The sequence below is a fragment of the Diabrotica virgifera genome, chromosome 6, assembly GCF_917563875.1.
Source record: "Diabrotica virgifera virgifera chromosome 6, PGI_DIABVI_V3a".
In the NCBI taxonomy this organism is placed as follows: domain Eukaryota; kingdom Metazoa; phylum Arthropoda; class Insecta; order Coleoptera; family Chrysomelidae; genus Diabrotica; species Diabrotica virgifera.
In genome coordinates, this window is record NC_065448.1 from 35,546,376 (window position 1) to 35,569,401 (window position 23,026).

Genomic DNA, 23,026 nt, shown 5'->3' on the forward strand with positions numbered 1-23,026 from the left:
TCGCCCTGAGATTGAAAACATATTGATATGTGATCTGGTTAATTAATTAGATTAGTATTAATACATTGATTAAATTAAGTGACATATAAGAATATTATCTCATATCAATAATCAAGATCACATCAACTGTCGTCCAACGTGGAAAGCATTGTAAAGTATTTCTAGTGGCAAATTTGAAGGATAGAAAGAGTAAAGCCGGTATTTGAAAATTTATATGTGGTAAAAAGTGAGATACTTACATTTGATAACATAAAATTTTAGATCTCTTTAGGTACAAATTTTACATAACTGATTTAATATTTTATTTTTACGATATTTACATTTGATATATTTATTGACAATTTATAATATTTGGGTAAAAAAACAAAGTCGTATTGGTAACATACTAGTAAAATTTCATATTTGGCGGGGATAATACTTCTTGAAAACAAATGTCTGTGACAAGAAGCCAAAGCAAGGATAACAAAAAACAAAAAGAACATTCAGACCAAGAAGATATTTTAGACACGACAATCATGGCATCAGAACAGCAAGAATTATCAGGAATAGATAAATTATTACAAATGATGCAACTCCAGTCACAAAGAATGGAACAGAAAATGGATGAAACACAACAAAAACTGGATGACAATCAAAGAGAAACAAAACAAACAATGGAAAAAAATCAGGAAGAAACATCAAAGAAAATGGATAAAGTGGATCAAAAAATGGAGGAAACACAACGAAAAATGGATGAAACACAACAAAAATTGGATCAAAAAATCGATGAATCTAACAGAAGAAAAAGAAGAAGAACAGGACAAGGAACAGGAGAAACAAAATACGGACGAATCAGGTAAAAAACAAACAGTGGAAATGAATTTGGCAACGAAGCAAGGACAAAGAAGAAAAGGGAGAAAAAGTCAGAAAAAGACAAAAGAAAATGAAACCTGTGGCTCCTCAAAAGAAGAGTTGAGCCCAGAAGAAGAAAATTTGAGAGTATCAGAAACAAAGGAAACCTGGGATTCCTCAAAAGAAGAGACGAGCTCAGGAGAAGAAGAAATAAAGCAAAAAAATGAAAGCGAAAAAGATATGATCGAAACAGTGGCATTTGAAGAGGAGGCATATGAAAACGAGGATGCAGAATACACGATAAAAGTATGTGAAAAATCTGAGGAAAAAGACAGAAGATTAATATGGGAAAAAGGGAAAGACAACATAATAGCCGACACTCTAACACAGGATGAGGACACTGAAAATAAGGAAACAATTACTCTACAGGTGGGACTAATTAGAGTAATACAAGAAGAAGAGATATAAGACGTAGATTAAAGTAAGGAAATATACAGGGAGTTGGTTTTGCCTCGAGAAAATTTATTTAAAAATGCAGATAAATTTTATCGAATACAAGGCGGGGATTTGTTATATTTCTATTTGATATGAAAATTAAATTTTGATAATTATAAACAAAATTCAATTTAATATAAAATATTTTTAATTTTCTCAACCTCGGGCATATAAATTTAGAACAACCTGTATACAACAAATTGTTATATTTAATTTTAAGAAGTGATTAGAATAAGCGTACGAAACTCGGAACAATGTGCTTAGATAAACAAAGTGAATGACGCGTACCATTATCGTTCTTCTCGGAAGGTCGATCATTAGCCTATGCTAAATAAGACTCATTTGAAAGAGAGAATAGGTCATTAAAATTTGTAAATAGTTAGAAAGTATTTTAGAATGGGAATTAAATATTTTCTTTTGAAATCCATTAAGCATATTTAGAAAGATTAAAAATTGGTTTTGAGGAATATTACGAATGAGAGTTGGTGGTGGAAGATTGATTTGTGAATCTGGAAGGGATATTTAGAAAGTAGGGGAATGGATGAGAAAGTGAGATCAGAATGTTTTGAGCTGTCGAGAAGTGAAGTCGAGTAGTAGACGGTAGTGTACGGAGAGTGAGAAAGCCGGTAGTTCCGTGAGTGTGGAGTATCTATCGTGGAACGAGAAGTAGGCCAGGTCGAGAGTAAAAGAACCTCCTTGAGCCAAGAGTGTCCCGGTAGCTGATAGCAGTTTCGAAAAAGGTAGAACACAGCATCACGACAAAAGCAGGAACGAGAGCTATTCGAGCTAGTTTTTCAAAGGAGAACATTACTGGAAGCCAGGACGAGGTTTGATCGCAGCCAAGGATAGCAGGAAACGGGTCTTGTGTGAGGACATTTTCAGTTCACCAGGAAAAGGTCAGTCTCATTTGTTTGGACATGAATGTATGGGTTTTTCGTATTAAATTCCACATAAAAAATTGAATAACATAATCAATAATATCAGAAAAGCTTCATCAAAGTTAAATAGAGTTGTTCCTAATAACTCCTAATAGTTAAATGTTAATAAAAACTTTCAATTGAAAACCAAAAGGAAATAAGATTCCCATTTGTAAATGTTATGTTTAAGAATAATAAGAAATAGCAAATATTAAGCATTGATTGCCTTTTAAATAAAATAAAAAATATTTTGATTATAATTGTAACCCATATGTGTTTTTTTTTTACTCTTTTCTTTTCTATCCCGATTAGGAACCATTAAGAAATATTTGAAGCCACGAAAGTAAGTAATTAATTTATAAATCGCCCTGAGATTGAAAACATATTGATATGTGATCTGGTTAATTAATTAGATTAGTATTAATACATTGATTAAATTAAGTGACATATAAGAATATTATCTCATATCAATAATCAAGATCACATCAATATATATATATATATATATATATATATATATATATATATATATATATATATATATATATCGTGATAATATATATATCAGTATTTTATTTCGTATTACTTTTTACATAAGAAGGTTAGAAAGCGGAAAGGTCGCAACTGCGTTGACTTGCCTAGTAATAAGAATTCAAATCTATCAAGATCAACCAATTCAAATTAAGAACTTTTATTACAAAAGGAGGAATATGGCTCTAGGTTCGCCTCATTTTTTGGCAAACTTACTGAACCATAGCTTTTTGGGAGAAAGACTTACTGCCGAACAAAAAAAACAGGCTTATGAATATTTAAATTCAATCAACACAGATTTTGTTCCGTTTGTAATGGCCCTAACTTCGAAGTCTAAACCATTTCCGTCTTTCATGTATTGTCCAAATTTCAAAAAAAAAAACATCTCCATTATTATGGTGGAAGTCTGTTCCAATCGCTGAATCTGCTTGGCGTGAAAAAAACATATTTCTAGAAGAATTAACCAATTACTTACAGCAGTAGTCTCAACGGCAAGCATTGAAAGGTGCTTTTCAAGCTTTGGACGTGTGCATTCCAAATTACGAAATAATTTAGGAACCGAAAAGGCTGCTAAACTTGTATTTATGTTTAAATATTTAAACAGTTCTTCATACCAAAAACATGACAATTTGGAATGGATTTGGTCTGAACAAGAAACTGAAAGAAGGGAAAATGAAGAGGCGGAATTAAGTCTTGGGTGCTTTACTGGTTTTGATTCAGACACTTCCGTCATCTTAATTAATTTTCTAAATTTTGATTTTGTTTTTTAAATATTCAGAATTTTAAGATATTTTGGAAAAATAGAAATACGAAATACCTATATGTTTTAAGAGGATCGGTACGTATTTCCGGCTGCAATGCTATTCAAATGGGGATTCATTTTTTTCGAATCCTGAGAAAACTAATAAGTATTTTTGAAAAATTTAAACGCAGAATGAAAGATTACGTTATTAGCGAGGGCCGAAAGTCCCTGAGAACTTCTATGTTTATTTTAATAAGTTACAGGGGTGAAAAACTAAGAGAAAATTTAGTGTTATTTTTAATTTCAAATATATCATTCAAAATAAACTTTTTATTTATTCTAAGGGACTTTCGGCCCTCGGTAATAATTTAGTCTTTCATTCTGCGTTTAAATTTTTCAAAAATATTTATTGGTTTTTTCAGGATTCGAAAAAAATGAACACAATGCCGTGGTAATATTTTCCAAATCTATCTTTGTCTTACAACGCACTCAGCCGAATATAATATTGTCAGCATATATTGTCAGTCAGACACTGACAATCAGTGACAATTTTAAATATTTGACATTGCATCGGGAATAGGTTGAGTTATTGATTAAATATTATTGATGTATAGTGTATTTGATAAATAATTGATTTAAGACGTGAACTTAATAAAAAGTTATTTATTGTGTATTATTTGTGGAAGATCCAAGCAGAGAATACATCAGGATAATATATTCTGTGATCGAAGTATTTTGTTGTTAAAGATGTTAAAAATTGTAAGCGTCCCATAACAATATATTATTAAAAAATCACTTTAACACTTTTCCTCTTTTCTCGATTGAGTATTAGTCTTTGTTGTACAAATAAATTATTACCTACAATCACTGAATACATAGTTAGTGAAAAATTTATCATATTTATTAACTGAATTAATAATTTGCAATTATAAAAATATCAATTATCCAAGAACATTCAAAACCCATCTCTTTAAATGAATGATGACATTTTCAAGTAGAATGACATTCTAGTAATGTTTACATATCCATACCAGTGTGAATTTTACTACATGTAATTTGCCGTGTAAAGACAGAAAAAGTAGGGATACACGTAAAATATTTGCGAATTATGTACCCATAACCTTAATGTTTTCAATATTTTTAGTTAATTTAGTTGTTACTTGGATACTCGTATCATTTTGTTTTCTGTTTATGTAACATACTACCCTACATACATTTATATTTTTGTATTTTTTATTTAAGTAAAAATATATCTTTTATATTGTTACATTCTAGATTTAGAGTCTTATTTTGGTAAATTTAGTTTCTCTATATTAAAATTTTTTTCCAAAATATAAATATCATATAAATATCACATTTTGGATATATATCGGATATATATAATATATATCCGATATTTTGATATTTATATAAATATCATGGATATTTTGTGCCCTGGAAATAATTCGTATGTCCTATCGTCTTCGATTATATGAGAGTATAATATACAGTTCTATGTACAGTTGGAAAAATGAACGAATAGGGCTTTTCATCGATTGTCATCATATTAATATATCTATGTCATACGTCTTTGGTTTCTATCATTGCAATATACAAATAACGTATGACGTAGATATATTAATATTATGTGACACATGACAGAAGCTCGAAACAAATGACTGTGAATGAAAAGCCCTATACCCATGAACAATCACATCAATAACTTATTTTGTATTTGTTGTCTTTTTCTATAAGAAGTTTGTTATTTATAGAAAAGACAGCAAATACAAAATAAGTGAAAAAATGAATAACCATTTTCAATTTCGTTACAAAACGAAAATACAGTCGAACCATATTCTAGTCCAATGGCATAGATGCTAGGGCATCTATGCCATTTCGTTCGTTGCAATCCGGGACTGCATGCCGGGGTTTTGTTTTGGTTGGATCAGGGACAGCAGCATATTATGTGCTTCCTGATGAGAGACTAATAAGTTTCGAAACCGGTAGAGGTGCTTGCTGCACTCTCTGATTGGACTAGAATATGGTTCGGCTGTATTTTCGTTTTGTAACGAAATTGAAAATGGTTATTCATTTTTGATTTACATTTACTCTGATTGGAGTACGAAGGGAACTATTCTCGTTGGAACTTTACCGCGCTGAGCAGATGGGACGTGAATTGCAAATTGTAGAATTCCCTCATCTTCCTTAGTCTCAGCATCCGTATGGCTTGCAAATTGTAGAAGCCTCGGAGGTGTAACCAGAGAAGGTTCCCATTGTTTTCATTCTGGTGGGATGTAGAATAGCATTAAGTTGTTTTATATGCCATTAGAGTGAAAACTTAGTCTATTTACAAAATAAGTGATTGACATGATCGATCATGGGTATTCTTTCATTTTTCCGACTATATATTCGCAAATGTAATTTACCATGACCCCTTAAAACCCCCCCCCCCAAATCCCCCAACCATTTCTGCTTAAAAAATTCCTCTAGACGCTTTCAAATTACTCCAAAATTGTGGGAAAATACCTCAACCTGGCAACCCTGACTACCACTATCAATTTTTTTGTTTACGCAAAATGGCGATTATCTTCCCTCCTTCCCTGACTACGCTCTCTCATCCTGGCTACAGTAAATTCACTTCATGCCCATTCCATCAGTATTGACAGTTCGTTGGGCGAAAATCAAATCTGACAGCTGGTCGCCATTTGCAACCCCCTCTTGGACTCAAGGTTATTTGGCATATTATACTCCTTCCTGTTTATTTTATGTTCTAAGATCTTTTCAAATAATTTGTTTTACTAAACTGTCTAAAGGTTTTGTCCAGCGTGAACTTTTGTATGTTCACGCAAAGAATGCATACGAATGAACTGCTTGAAACAAATTTCACATTTGTAAGGTTTTTTTCAATGTGCGATCTCAAATGTCTTTTTAAATTACTTTGTTGCGAAAACTGCTGATAACAAATTTTACACTTTTAAGGTTTGTCTCAAATATGCACTATCAAATGTATTTTCAAATCACCTGCCTGCCAAACTTTACACTTGTAAGGCTTTTCACCAGTGTGCACCCTCAAATGCATTTTCAAAGAACCTATTCTAGTAAACTGCTTAAAACAAATGTCACACTTGTGAGATTTTTCTCCAGTATGCGTTTGCAAGTGATTTTTCAAGTACCTGCTTCACTAAATTGCTTAAAACAAATTTCGCACGTGTTAGGTTTTTCACCAGTGTGCCTTTTTATATGATTTTTCAAATGGTGTGCTACACTAAATTGCTTAAAACAGATTTCGCACTTCTAAGGTTTTTCTCCAATGTGTAATCGCATATGTAGTTTCAAACTAGATACTGTAGTAAACTGCTTGAAACAAATTTCACACTTGTCAGGTTTTTCTCCAAATGTGCGATCTCAAATGTCTTTTTAAATTACTTTGCTGTGAAAACAGCTGAAAACAAATTTCACACTTGTGAGGTTTCTCTCCAGTGTGTACTCTCAAATGTGATTTTAAATTATTTTGCTGCGAAAACTGCTGAAAACAAATTTCACACTTGTAAGGTTTTTCTCCAATGTGCACTCTCAAATGTTTTTTCAAATCACCAGCTTGACTAAACTGCCTAAAACAGATTTCACACTTGTAAGGTTTTTCTCCAGTATGCACTCTCAAATGTGTTTTCAAATGATGTGCTCGACTAAACTGCTGAAAACAGATTTCACACTTGTGAGATTTTTCTCCAGTGTGCACTCTCAAATGTTTTTTCAAATCACCTGCTTGAATAAAGAGCTTAAAACAAATTTCACACTTGTGAGGTTTTTCTCCAGTGTGTACTCTCAAATGTACTTTCAAATGTCCTGCATGACTGAACTGCCGAAGACAAATTTCACACTTATAAGATTTTTCACCAGTGTGCACTCTCAAATAATGTGTTTTCAAATGATCTGCTACACTAAACTGCTTAAAACAAATTTCGCACGTGTAAGGTTTTTCACCAGTGTGCCTTTTTATATGATTTTTCAAATGGTGTGCTACACTAAACTGCTTAAAACAGATTTCGCATTTATAAGGTTTTTCTCCAGTGTGCAATCGCATATGTAGTTTCAAACTACATACTGTAGTAAACTGCTTGAAACAAATTTCACAGTTGAGGTTTTTCTCCAGTGTGCACTCTCAAATGTGTTTTTAAATTAATTTGCTGCGAAAACTGCTGAAAACAAATTTCACACTTATAAGGTTTTTCTCCAATGTGCACTCTCAAAGGTTTTTTCAAATCACTTGCTTAACTAAACTGCTTAAAAAAATTTCAGTTGTGAGGTTTTTCTCCAGTGTGCACTCTCAAATGTGTCTTTAAATTATTTTGCTGCGAAAACTGCTCAAAACAAATTTCGCACTTGTAAGGTTTTTCACCAGTGTGACTTTTTATATGATGTTTCAAATGATGTGCTACACTAAACTGCTTAAAACAGATTTCGCACTTATAAGGTTTTTCTCCAGTATGTAATCGCATATGTCGTTTCAAACTAGATACTGTAGTAAACTGCTTAAAACAAATTTCACACTTATAACATTCTTGGCCAGTCTGAACTTTTTTATTTTTCCTTAATGTTTTTTCCTCACTGCATCTGCTTATATAGTTTCCTTTATGATATGAAGGTTTAGTTAATGGTTCCATAATTTGCATTTGGTTCTCCTCTTTGAGGAAACCCAAAATACAAAATAACTATAATGTGAAAATGTTTCTGGAAGGAACAAATTCATGCAGAAACAAGGGGTTTTACAAAGACAAGAAAACAGATTCTGTAAAGCAGTTGTATTTTGACCTACACTCTGACAATTTTTTTGGAAAGATTGATTCACTGCTAAGAACAAATTTTAAAACTTAGACCAGTAAATGTAAGTGAACCATGAGAACACCGAGTCAAGGAGGACATTGTTAGATTTGTTTCCTACAAAAAATCATTAATGTTATTGTATATTTATATTTAAATATGTTGGTGTTACCGGTATACAGGAAAAGATCCGAGGATCATATATGACATGACAATAGTTATGACAAAATCATAATATATGACAAATCACACAGGGTAAACATGTAAATTTCACTCCATGACCAAATGATGCGACAAATCATGTAGTGTAAAGTCCAGTTAATAAAATCGTTAGGAATTTTTTCTACACTCTCTCAAGGGTACATCACGGAAGGTGGAAATCAAAATCTGACAGTTGGTCGCCATTTGCAACTCCCTTCTTGGACTCTAGGTTATTTGACATATATACTCCTTCCTGTTTATTTTATGTTTTAAGGTCTTTTCAAATAATTTGTTTTACTAAACTACCTAAACTTTTTGTCCAGAGTGAACTTTAATAATATGTTGCTGCAAAGATTGTTTATGAGTGAACTGCTTAAAACAAATTTCACACTTGTAAGGTTTTTTTCCAATGTGCGATCTCAAATGTCTTTTTAAATTACTTTGATGCGAAAACTGCTGAAAACAAATTTCACACTTGTAAGGGTTTTCTCCAATGTGAACACTCAAATGTTTTTTTAAATCACTTGCTTGAATACATTGCTTTAAACAAATTTCACACCTGTAAGATTTTTCTTCAGTGTGCGATCTCAAATGTCTTTTTAAATTACTTTGCTGCGAAAACCGCTGAAAACAAATTTGGCACTTGTAAGGTTTTTCTACTGTGTGCACTCTCAAATGTTTTTTCAAATCACCTGCCTGACGAAACAGCTTAAAGCAAACTTCACACTTGTAAGGCTTTTCACCAGTGTGCACCCTCAAATGTATTTTCAAATCACTTGCTTGACTAAACAGCTTAAAGCAAACTTCACACTTGTAAGGCTTTTCACCAGTGTGCACCCTCAAATGTATTTTCAAAGAACCTATCCTAGTAAACTGCTTAAAACAAATGTCACACTTGTGAGATCTTTCTCCAGTATGCGTTTGCAAGTGATTTTTCAAAGTACCTGCTTCACTAAATTGCTTAAAACAAATTTCGCACGTGTTAGGTCTTTCACCAGTATGCCTTTTTATATGATTTTTCAAATGGTGTGCTACACTAAACTGCTTAAAACAGATTTCGCACTTATAAGGCTTTTCTCCAGTGTGCAATCGCATATGTAGTTTCAAACTAGATACTGTAGTAAACTGCTTGAAACAAATTTCACACTTGTCAGGTTTTTCTCCAATGTGCGATCTCAAATGTCTTTTTAAATTACTTTGCTGTGAAAACAGCTGAAAACAAATTTCACAGTTGTGAAGTTTTTCTCCAGTGTGCACTCTCAAATGTGTTTTTAAATTAATTTGCTGCGAAAACTGCTTAAAACAAATTTCGCACTTGTAAGGTTTTTCACCAGTGTGACTTTTTATATGATCTTTCAAATGATGTGCTACACTAAACTGCTTAAAACAGATTTCACAGTTGTGAGGTTTTTCTCCAGTGTGCACTCTCAAATGTGTTTTTAAATTATTTTGCCGCGAAAACTGCTTAAAACAAATTTCGCACTTGTAAGGTTTTTCACCAGTGTGACTTTTTATATGATCTTTCAAATGGTGTGCTACACTAAACTGCTTAAAACAGATTTCGCACTTATAAGGTTTTTCTCCAGTATGTAATCGCATATGTCGTTTCAAATTAGATACTGTAGTAAACTGCTTAAAACAAATTTCACACTTGTAACATTCTTGGCCAGTCTGAACTTTATTTTTCCTTAATGTTTTTTCCTCACTGCATCTGCTTATATAGTTTCCATTATGATATGAAGGTTTAGTTGTTAATGGTTCCATAATTTGTATTTGGTTCTCCTCTTGGAGGAAACCTAAAATACAAAATAACTATAACGTCAATACTTTACTGGAAGTCACAAATTAATGCAGAAACAAGGGGTTTTACAAACAAAGAGAAGAAAACGGTTTCTACAAAGCAGTTGTACATTGACCTATACTCTGACAATTTTTTGGAAAGATTGATTCACTGCTAAGAACTAATTTTAAAACTTAGACCAGTAAATGTAATGGACCAACGTCGGAAAAACAGCTGATATTTTAAGACAGCTGATTAATATATTGTTCCCTATGCTTCCTCGAATACCGTACCTACCAGCCATCTGGCTACTGATATAGGTTGCGTTCATTACTGCGCAGCACACTTTTACAGGTAAATATATCGAATTTAAAATTATTTTAAGACGAAAAATTTTTTTGACATTACTTTTTAAACATTATTAGAAATATGAATTATAATTGCCAGACATTTCTGTGGTTTAAAAAGTAATGACCAAAAATGTTTCGTCTTAAAATAATTTTAAATTCAATATACAGGGTGATTGATTAGTATGATAAAGCTTAGTAGATCCGTTATAGTAATAGATACCAATAAAAGTTAATAACAAAAATTGTAGCCAACCTTGAGCTTCACATTACAAAATTAGTTAGAATGTTACAGGGTGTTCGATAACATAGTGGCAGACTAAACTTATGTTTTTTAAATGGAAATCCTCTTAACTTCCCCATCACAAAAATATAAAGATTTGTTATGTTATATAGGGCTTTTACAAAGTCTTCTTCTTCTTCTTGTAATAGGACTATGTCCTGTTTCTTCTGTTACAGTCTTTGCTGCGATCCGGAGCTCCAACTCTCGTACCATCGTTTTTGGGTCTTCCTATGGGTCGCTTGGTGTTGGGCTTCTGTGTTTTCGCCCAATGCGCCATACGTTCAGGGTCCATCCGATCTACGTGGTCTCTCCACATGCGTCGTCGCGCTCTTGTCCATCTTACTACGTCTTGAATGCCTAGCTCTCTCAATGTGTCTTCGTTTCGTATTCTATCTCTGAGTGTGATACCTCTTATAGATCTTAGGGTTTTCATCTCTGTTGTTCTCATTATTTGTTTGGTCTTTGTTGTCTCGGCCCTTGTCTCAGCTGCGTATGTCAGTACGGGTCTAACACATGTCTTATAAATGCGGACTTTGCTTTTGGTGCTCATATATTTATTCCGCCAGATTATATCCCTCAGGAAACCAGATATTCTCGCTGCTTTCGTTGCCTGCTGTTTTGATTCTTGCCGTAGATGCCTGTCGCTAGATATTTCCACACCTAAGTATCTACAATCCATTACCTGTTCGATTATATGCTCGCCCACTACTAATTTACATCTAATTGGGTTCCTGGATATTCCCATCGATTGGGTTTTCTCTTTGGATAGTGTCAGGTTATACTTTTCGGCGGTTATTTTGTATTTTTGTAGTAGGCTTTGTAAGTCATCTTCGTTTTCGGCTATTAAGATTGCATCATCTGCGTAGCAAAGTATTCTCATGGTTCGGTTACCCATTTTGTATCCCTGATTCATTATGTTAATACTACCTATAACTTCATCCATTATTAAATTAAATAGGCATGGACTGAGGCTGTCCCCTTGTCTAATGCCTGCATTGATTTTGATTTCTTCCGTGAGCCCGTGTGTGGTTTTAATTCGTGTTTTGTTGGATCTATTGAGCTCTTTGATTATGTTTCTACACCTCTGACCTATGTTTTTCTTTTCAAGGATAGTGAGCACGTCCTTTAATCGTACTCTGTCGAATGCTTGTTTCAGATCTACAAAGCATGTGAACATGGGCTTGTCGAATTCTATTGATTTCTCAACTAATTGTCGCATTATGAAAATAGCGTCTATTGTAGATCTGTTTGGGCGAAAACCCTGTTGTTCTTCCGATACACCGGCTTTCTTATATATTTTTTGGGATAGGATTTTTGTCAATAGTTTTGATGTAGAATTGAGTAGTGTAATTCCTCGGTAGTTCGTAGGATCTGTCTTTACGCCTTTCTTGTAGATGGGTATTGTTATACTCTCTCTCCATTCCTCTGGTACTGTCATGTTGTTTACAATTTTTTGGAATAATGTTGTTATCTCTTCTATTATGTTTGTACCTCCGTATTTAATTAATTCATTTGGTATATTATCCGGACCTGGCGATTTTCTATTTTTTGATCTTTTGATTGCTTCGTTTACTTCTTCTTGGGTGATGTTGTCATTCTCTGTTTCTTCTTGGTGAATGTTTTGTAGGTCATTTCTTTGTACTTATTTTTACAAAGTTATAAAGGTATTTTTTTTTCTTCTTTTTTTTTGTGGAATTTATGGCTTTGGAGAGAGCCAATTAGCTTTAATAATTGTTAGAAATAATATTTCTAACATAGCAAGTAAATAAAAATACTATAAAATTTGTTATAAATTCGTATTGTGAGATGAAATCCAACACGCAACTGCTCACGTCACAGAAGTGAGAGCGACTACTCACGGGTTAAGCAACTTTTGTTCTAGAGGTTTTTCACCAACACTAAACCAATACTTTTCAAGTTATTTGCAAGTGAAAATTTTCATTTTTCAACAAAAAAACCAAACATTCAGACGGTTTTTCGCAAATAACTCAAAAAGTAGATATTTTATAAAAAAAATATTAACAAAAATGTCAACTATAAAAAATGAAAAAATTGTGTATTTATGAAGTCTGGATCCAGCAGAAGCAAAGTTGTAACTCATGAAAAATAGGAAATAAGCCACAATTTTACCAAAAAAAATGATATTTTTTTGTGACGGATATTCTTGAGTTGGGATTGATTTCATGTAATCGAATGAACTATCTTTTAGTTAAAGTCGTGCCAGGAACGCAACTCATAAATATTGACGATATCATTTTAAAGTCTTCTACTTTAAAATGTATAATATACGTCTGAAATGCCAATATAAATGAGTCAAATTAAATAAATTATTAGAAGATTTTTTTTACTTAGCAACAACATTTTTGTTTATTTTAGTAATATTTTGTATTTTGACAACGAAACCCGATTTGGGCTTCGAAACGTTAATAAAATCTTTTTTTTTTGGTAAAATTGTGGCTTATTTCCTATTATAAATAGTTGATCATGAAAAATAGGTTGATATTCCTCAAATTCCAAATTGAATATTTCAATGTGTAATAACCAAAAGATGAATCTACTGGGTCTACATACTTCACACACATACCATTTATCCCTTTTTTTATGAGCTATATTTTTCCTAGGCATATTTTGTTAGATAAAATACTTACTTTTTGAGTTATTTTCAAACTTATCGTGATGATGTTTTTTCCATTTTTCATCTATGGAGAAATTGGTATTACAGAGTAAAAAGATATTAGTTGGAAAATTGGAAAAACATTTAAGCATATAGGTACAGTGGACTCTCTCTATAACGAACACAGATATTATGATGTTTTGCTTATAACGAGGTAGATTAGGTGTCCCATGAAATTCCTATTGAACTATAACCCACTATAACGAGGAATATTTGGTTATAACAAGGAAAAATGATCAACTATTTTCAATGGGAAATAAGCCACAATTTTACATTTTACCAAAACAATGATTTTATTAACGTTTCGACGCCCAAGTCAGGTGTCGTTGTCAAAATACAACAGGTGTAAATTAAACAAAAATGTTGTTGCTTAGTAAAAAATTCTTCTAATAATTTATTTAATCTAACTCATTTATATCGGCAATTCAGACATGTATTATACATTTTAAAGTATACGACTTTAAAATGATATTGGCAATATTGATGAGTTGCGTTCCTGGGATGACTTTACTAAAAGATAGTTCATTCGATTACATGAAATCAACCCCAACTCAAGAATATCCGCCACAAAAAAACAGCATGTGATCTGTCTTTAGAAAGACAACCAAATGCAACGGTGGCAATAAAATTTTCGCGCTAGAGATTCCATAGTAAATCACGAGGGAAAACCAGGAAAAAAACCTCGTGATACTATCCCAACATCATAAGTATTTGGGCTTACATTTAGTTTACTTTCAAAACTAATACCAAATTCTGACTTTAATATACACTCACGTGCAAAAAAATCGATCCACTTAAAAATTTGGTCAATTTGATGTCAAGAATTTCCTAAACCCGTTGTCCGATTTAAGTGATTTTTTTACCATGTTATAGCCTTATTCATTAACAATATCGCTATAATAATATTGTTGCTAGACAGGTAAACTGTCGTTGTATACTGGGTGTATGAATGAATCAAACTATGGTTTTTTCTCAAAGCTCGCATCACCCTGTGGACTATTCTAGCATTTATAAAATACTGAAATTAAAACTTAACTACAGCCTCAGGTCTTCTTAACATTCTGTTTTTAGATTCATTCCTTATGTTGGATAATAAACAAGTTAGGTAGTTTAACAACTGGCCATGTTCGTCATCAGTACAGGGTGTTTCTAAATAAGTGTGACAAACTTTAAGGGGTAATTTTACATCAGAAAATAAGGACAGTTTGCTTTATAATCATATGTCCACAAACGCTTCGTTTCCGAGATACGGAATGTTCAATTTGTTTTTACAAACTGACGATTTATGTATTGCTTTAAAACCATTTGAGATATGCAAACCAAATTTGGTGGATTTTAAGACGTAGTTATTGCACATTTTTTGACATATAATTAAGAATTTAATATTCACCATTGGCACGCAAATTGATATTACGACCGATCATATTACCCGTATGCACGCCAATGGTGAATATTAAATTCTTAAGAGGAAACAGTAGCGATCAACAGGTAGCGAAAACGCGTAATTTTGAATATTTTTTCGAGATATCTGGCACACGTATTCGTAATATAATAAAGAATGGCGGTACAGAGCCCAATTTGAAAAATATATTAATATGTGGAAATTACTCTGTAATTAAATACAATATTAAAAAAACGAGCCTGTACCGCCATTAAGAAGAACAAAAAAATACATTTTCTTCAAATAAACTTTTTTATCCGATGCCTAGATTTTGTGTCATTTTGTGTCATAGTTAGTGAGACAGTAAGCCAACAACATAAGCTGCTTGTTCTGGACATCGAAGTAAAAAGCGAAACTAAACAAAAATATCGGAGAGGACCACAAAAAATCAAGTGGTGGATGCTAAAAGATGAGAAGGAAGGTCTATTCAGGGAAAGAATAGTAGAAAAAATATGTTGGAACATGAAAGGAAGCCCTAACACAATTTGGAGAAAAATGGCCAATATTATTAGAGAGACGGCTATTGAAATACTTGGGAAAACGTCAGGAAAGAAGTTTGAAGATAAAGAGACTTGGTGGTGGTCAAATGAAGTACAAGGAAACATAAAAGAGAAGAGAAAATTATATAAAAAGTGGCAAGAAACCAGATCGGACATAGATCTTCAAAACTATATGGTCGCCAAAAAGAAAGCGAAAGTAGCAGTAGCAAAAGCTAAAGCAGAAGCGTATTCAAACCTATACGATCAACTTGATACCAGGGAAGGCGAAACGAAGATATATAAAATAGCCAAACAGAGAGCAAAGAAAGCAAAAGATTTTAATCAGATTAGATGTATCCGAGATGAAAATAATAAAATACTAGTTCACGAAAGGGATGTCAAAAAGAGATGGAGAAAGTACTTTGACAGCTTATTAAATGAAGAATTTGACAGACAGCCTGTAGAGTCAACGGAGACAGTAGCAGCAATGGTCACCAAAATAACCAACGAGGAAGTGGCTCAAGCGCTTCAAAAAATAAAGAAAGGAAAAGCGGTAGGACCAGATGATATTCCTGGGGAAGTATGGAGAGCTTTGGGAGAGACAGGAACAAGGTGGCTAGCAGGTCTATTTAATAGAATTATGGAAGTTGGACAAATGCCAGACGAATGGAGAAGCAGTATACTGGTACCTGTTTACAAAAACAAGGGAGATATACAACAATGTACAAACTACAGGGCTATAAAACTGCTTAGCCACACCATGAAAATATGGGAAAGAGTAATTGATAGACGGATACGTGAAGAAACCGAAATATCCGAGAATCAATTTGGCTTTATGCAGGGTAGATCAACAACAGATGCAATTTTCATTATAAGGCAGTTGATGGAAAAATACAGGAGTAAAGAAACAAACGCTCATATGGTATTCATTGATCTTGAGAAAGCATATGATAGAGTTCCTCGAGAGATTCTGTGGTGGGCACTCAATAAGAAAGGAGTCCCTGGTGAATATGTAAAAATTGTGAGGGATATGTATGAGGGAGTAACGACTAGTGTTAGGACAGGTGTGGGAGAGACTGATAAATTTCATGTGAAAGTAGGATTGCATCAAGGTTCTGTGCTTAGTCCGTATTTATTCTCATTAGTTTTGGACCAGATAACAGCGAAAATACAGGGTAACATTCCATGGTGCTTAATGTATGCTGATGATGTCGTGTTAGTAGGAAATAGTGAAAGAGACTTAGAACAAAAACTGGAACAGTGGAGACAAGCTCTGGAGGAAAAAGGTTTAAAACTTAGTAGGACAAAAACAGAGTATTTGGAATGTTCATTTAAAGATGGAGCTACTACAAATAAAATGGTATCTTTGGATGGTGAAATGATTGTAAAAAGCAATAGTTTTAAGTACCTAGGATCGGTATTACAGAGTAATGGAGAAATAGATGGAGATGCATGCAGTAGAATTAGGGTTGGATGGATGAAGTGGAAAGAAGCGAGTGGTGTGTTGTGTGACAGAAAAATTCCAATGAAGCTGAAGGGAAAATTCTATAAAACAGCCATAAGACCAGCTATGATGTACGGAACTGAATGTTGGGCAGTGAAAAAGAAAGAGGAACAGCGAATGCATGTGGCGGAAATGAGAATGCTTAGATGGATGAGTGGAGTGACAAAGAAGGATAAAATTAGAAATGAGTATATTAGGGGAAGTCTAGGTGTGGCACCAATTGATGCCAAAATGAGAGAGCATAGGTTAAGATGGTTTGGTCATGTTCAACGTCGAGACGTTAACCACCCAATACGAAGAATAGCTGAAGTGCAGATTCCTGGAAGGAGTAGGAGAGGAAGACCAAAGAAGAGCTGGGGGGAGACGATAAGGCAGGACATGTTGGTAAAGGGGATTAACATTGATATGGCCCAAGATAGAATTGTGTGGAGAAATGCAATTAGGGAAGCCGACCCCGCATAGGGATAAGGCAAAGAGAATGATGATGATGATTTGGAACTACTAAAATTTTTTATTTCATTAGTAGTTCCAAAATGACACAAAATCTAGGCATCGGATAAAAGAGTTTAATTGAAGAAAGTGTATTTTTTTGTTCTTCTTAATGGCGGTACAGGCTCGTTTTTTTAATATTGTATTTAATTACAGAGTAATTTCCACATATTAATATATTTTTCAAATTGGGCTCTGTACCGCCATTCTTTATTATATTACGAATACGTGTGCCAAATATATCGAAAAAATATTCAAAATTAAAGCCGCAATCTTGGAACGCGTTTTGGCTACCTGTTGATCGCTACTGTATCACCTTAATTGTATGTCAAAAAAATGTGCAATAACTACGTCTTAAAACCCACCAAATTTGATTTGCATATCTCAGCTGGTTTTAAAGCAATAAATAAATCGTCAGTTTGTAAAAAAATTGAACATCCCGTATCTCTGAAATGAAGAGTTTGCGGACATATGATTATAAAGCAAACTGTCCTTATTTTCTCATGTAAATTACACCTTAAAGTTTATCGCACGTATTTAGAAACACCCTGTACTGATGACGAACATGGCCAGTTGTTAAAGGACCTAACTTTGGTGTGATGAAATATTACGGGTTTATTTGAATAATCTTAATACAAAAACAATTAAAAATCGATTTCGACAAAAAAGTGTACCGTCGTTTAACGTCACATTACATAACCTTGTTTTAAAAAGAGATTTTCATTATAGAAGGCATAGAAAATTCCCAAATAGTAAGTTCTTACAAGATGCTTATAAGTCCGTGCAAAATGAACTACTGAAAGTAGTGGGTAAAGCAAAAAAATACTATTTCTCGAATAAATTATCCGATGCACAAGGCAATAGTAAAAAATTATGGGCAACTATCAATCACCTTATTCATAATGCCGAAAATACAAAAAAACCAATAACAATACATGAACTACACTATCAGAACTCGATATATAATAAATCTGAGGAACTATCAAACCAATTAAACAAATATTTTTCACAAGTAGGAAAATCTCTGTCAAAAAACATAACACCTTCAACAAGCACTCCGATAAATGTATCGCCAAAAGAATATATATTTGAATGGCAACAAGTCTTAGAATTTAAGAAAAGAAAATAATCGTTTTCGTTTTGATTCAATTCGAGTCTCTTGCCATCCTCTGACACCGTGTTTCGGGGTCCCTACCCCTTATCAAAGAGGCTATGCAAGTAGACTGAATTGAATCATCTCGAAACGAAGAAGAACTGCATATATTAAAATATCTGCAGCAGAGTGTGGTTAGACTGTCCTCTAACGGGGAATGACAAAATGAATAAAAATAAATTTCGACTACGAGTCAGGATTCTGTTAACCGAGATACGATAGTACCAAGCGGCGCCGCTAGGAGGAGCACTCCAACAATGCGTCTCAGAATACTTTAACGAAACGTGGTCATTTTGTACTCTAAACCGAGTAAGGTATGAAAAAGAAAAGAAAATAATCGTTTTCGTTTTGATTCAATTCGAGTCTCTTGCCATCCTCTGACACCGTGTTTCGGGGTCCCTACCCCTTATCAAAGAGGCTATGCAAGTAGACTGTCCTCTAACGGGGAATGACAAAATGAATAAAAATAAATTTCGACTACGAGTCATGATTCTGTTAACCGAGATACGATAGTACCAAGCGGCGCCGCTAGGAGGAGCACTCCATCAATGCGTCTCAGAATACTTTAACGAAACGTGGTACTCTAAGAGTACAAAATGACCACGTTTCGTTAAAGTATTCTGAGACGCATTGATGGAGTGCTCCTCCTAGCGGCGCCGCTTGGTACTATCGTATCTCGGTTAACAGAATCCTGACTCGTAGTCGAAATTTATTTTTATTCATTTTGTCATTCCCCGTTAGAGGACAGTCTAACCACACTCTGCTGCAGATATTTTAATATATGCAGTTCTTCTTCGTTTCGAGATGATTCAATTCAGTCTACTTGCATAGCCTCTTTGATAAGGGGTAGGGACCCCGAAACACGGTGTCAGAGGATGGCAAGAGACTCGAATTGAATCAAAACGAAAACGATTATTTTCTTTTCTTTTTCATACCTTACTCGGTTTAGAGTACAAAATGACCACGTTTCGTTAAAGTATTCTGAGACGCATTGATGGAGTGCTCCTCCTAGGGGCGCCGCTTGGTACTATCGTATCTCGGTTAACAGAATCCTGACTCGTAGTCGAAATTTATTTTTATTCTTAGAAATTAATGTTCAAGAGGTCGTAAGAACACTTAAAAAAGGCAAATCTCCTGGCTGGGATGGCTTCGGTGTTGATATTAATACGGCGTTTGAGGAGGAGCTTCTACCGATCATAACTAAATTAGTTAACCTTTCTCTTGTCACTGGAACAATCCCAAACTCTATGAAAATGGCAATAGTGATACCACTTTAGAAGGGAGGAGACTCAAAACAGCCAGGAAGTTATCGGCCAATATCTCTCTTAACAGCGATGTCAAAAATATTAGAATCGTGTGTAAATCTTCAAATCATAAACTTCTTGAATACAACTGGCACCTGGTTTAATACAATATGGTTTCAGACATAATTCCAGCACAGTATCAGCAGCTACCGACTTGATTACAGATATACATATATAGTACCTTAGACAAAGGATTAAGCTGTGTATTTGTATCACTAGATTTACAAAAAGCTTTTGATACAGATAACCATGAGTTACTTATCTCAGTGATTGAACAATATGGTGTAACTGGTATGTCCTTAGTGTGGCTGAGGGATTATTTGACTGGCAGAATACAAAAAGTGCTCTGTAATAATGTGCTTAGTATGGCAGAAGACATCACATGTGGAGTTCCTCAAGGGTCTATATTGGGACCCACAATGTTCCTTATTTATATAAACTCCATTTCCAATCTACCTTTAAAAGCAACGCTATTTCTATATGCTGATGATATAGGACTCTTGTATGCTGAGAAAGATCCCAAAAAGCTAGAATATGCTGTTGAAAAAGATCTGACATATATAGATGACTGGCTCAGATACCACAAGCTCTCACTTAATATGAGTAAGTGTAGTTACACAATAATTTCAAATATAGAAGAACACAGAGAGTTACAGTTAAACTTTGGAAAATTCAAATTCGTTAAAAAAATGTTACCAAATACCTTGGCTTACACATAGATAATCAACTGACATGGGAACAGCATATATTGAACATGTGTCAAAAAATAGCTCCAGCAGTGGGTATGCTTGGAAGAATTGCAAAATTTATAAGTATCCCACAGCATAAAATGATCTATCACTCTTGAATAAATTCACATTTGTCATATCTAACTATCGTTTGGGGTAATACAAATCAAAAACAGCTACATCCTCTCATGGTGTTACAGAACAAGGCTGTGAAATATATATTTCAACTATCAAGTCTTCATCCAACTGATGACCTGTACTATCAGAGAGGAATTCTAAACATTGAGTCGCTATACATTTTACAAGTTTGTATATTCATTCATCAAATTAAGCTTTCTCAAACACTTACAAATATTACTCTAAGACGTATAGAAGATATGCATGACCATAATACCAGACAGGGAGGTAGTTTTCAAACCGTAAGAATACGAACTACTGGTGCACAAAGAAGTACATACTCAAGTGGTCTGATTTTGTATAATAAGTTACCCACAAATATCAAAGACTTCAGGCTAGAAAGATTTAAAACTGAACTAAAAGAGTTACTTCTTACCAACTACTACAACAGATAGCTTTAATTGAATATAATTCTATAATAATTTAATAATAAATAATAATTTAATCATTTAATTTAATACAAGTCTTAAATGAATTTATATAGGAAAACTTAACCTTTAGTGTAAAATAGTCTAAAAAGTTTTTTGTTATGTAATCTGTTATTATTATATTTATGTTTATTATGTTACCACAAAACCAGCATAGCTACGGCTCTTGTTTTTTTTTAATGTATTTTTTTGTATATTGTTATTATGTATTTTAATAAATGGAATAAAAAAAAAACTTTTTTATTATCCAACATAAGCGAATGAATCCAAAAACAGAATGTTAAGAAGACCTGAGGCTATGGTTGGGTTTTAATTTCAGTATTTTATAAGTGCTAGAATAGTCCACATGGTTAAGCGAACTTTGAGAAAAAAACACAGTTTGATTCGTACACCCAGTATATAATGACAGTTTACATGTCTAACAACAATATTTTTACAGTGATATTGTTAATGAATAAGGCTATACCACGGTAAAAAATCACTTAAATCGGACAACAGGTTTAGGAAATTCGAGCATCAAAAATGACCAAATTTTTAAGTGGATCGATTTTTTGCACCCGAGTGTATATATGCTATTTTAAATTATAAATAATATTAAACTTACCGGCACAAAAAACCGCCACCCCAAAAAATGAGTCATTGTTAATGTCTTGTATTTCCTAAACCTGATGTCCGTCTGATTTAAGTAATTTTTTTAATATGTTATAGCCTTATTCTTTAACAATATCGCTGTAATAATATTGTTGCTAGACAGGTACATTGTCATTGTATACAGGGTGTACAAATCAAACTATGTTTTTTTCTCAAACTTTGGAACACCCTGTGGAATGTTCTAGCTTTTATAAAATACTGAAAATAAAACCCAACTATAGCTTCAGGTCTTCTTAACATTCTGTTTTTTGATTCATTCGCTTATGTTGGATAATAAAAAAATTAGGCACTTTAACAACTACCCCTGTTTTTCGTCAATACAGGGTGTTTTTAAATAAGTACAGCAAACTTTAAGGGGTAATTCTGCATGATAAAATAATGAAAGTTTGCTTTATAAACGTATGCCCGTAAATGGTTCGTTTCCGAGATAGGGGGTGTTGAAATTGTTCTTACAAACTGACGATTTATTTATTGCTCTAAAACAGTTTGTGATGTGCAAATAAATTTGGTAGATTTTAAGAGGTAGTTATTGCGCATTTTTTGGCATACAATTAAGAATTTTATATTCACCATTGACGTGCATATGGGATATATCTAAAATGTTTATACCCGTATGCACGCCAATGGTGAATATAAAATTCTTAATTGTATGCCAAAAAATGCGCAATAATTACCTCTTAAAATTTACCAAATTTCATTTGCACAACGCAAACCGTTTTAGAGCAATAAATAAATCGTCAGTTTGTAAGAACAATTTCAACACCCTCTATCTCGGAAACGAAGCATTTACGGACATACGTTTATAAAGCAAACTGTCATTATTTTATCATGCAGAATTACCCCTTAAAGTTTGCCGTACTTATTTAAAAACACCCTGTATTGACGAAAAACAGGGGTAGTTGTTAAAGTGCCTAACTTTTTTATTATCCAGCATAAGCGAATGAAACAAAAAACAAAATGTTAAGAAAACCTGAGGCTATAGTTGGGTTTTAATTTCAGTATTTTATAAAAGCTAGAACATTCCACAGGGTGTTCCAAAGTTTGAGAAAAAAACACAGTTTGATTCGTACA

General features: G+C 33.4%; 1 protein-coding gene across 3 annotated transcripts in view; it reads right to left on the reverse strand.

The window, feature by feature from the left end:
* Positions 1-23,026, reverse strand: part of LOC126885852 (zinc finger protein 271-like) — a 57,772-nt gene that overhangs the window by 27,981 nt on the left and 6,765 nt on the right. The window contains exon 2 of one of the 3 annotated variants that reach the window (XM_050652622.1): positions 8,440-10,313. The exons of the other annotated variants lie outside the window; for them this stretch is intronic. Coding sequence (XP_050508579.1) covers positions 8,824-10,313 — 1,490 coding nt within the window. The 3' untranslated portion in view covers positions 8,440-8,823. Of the gene's footprint in view, positions 1-8,439; positions 10,314-23,026 lie in introns of those variants that run through there. 3 annotated transcript variants of the gene reach the window in all.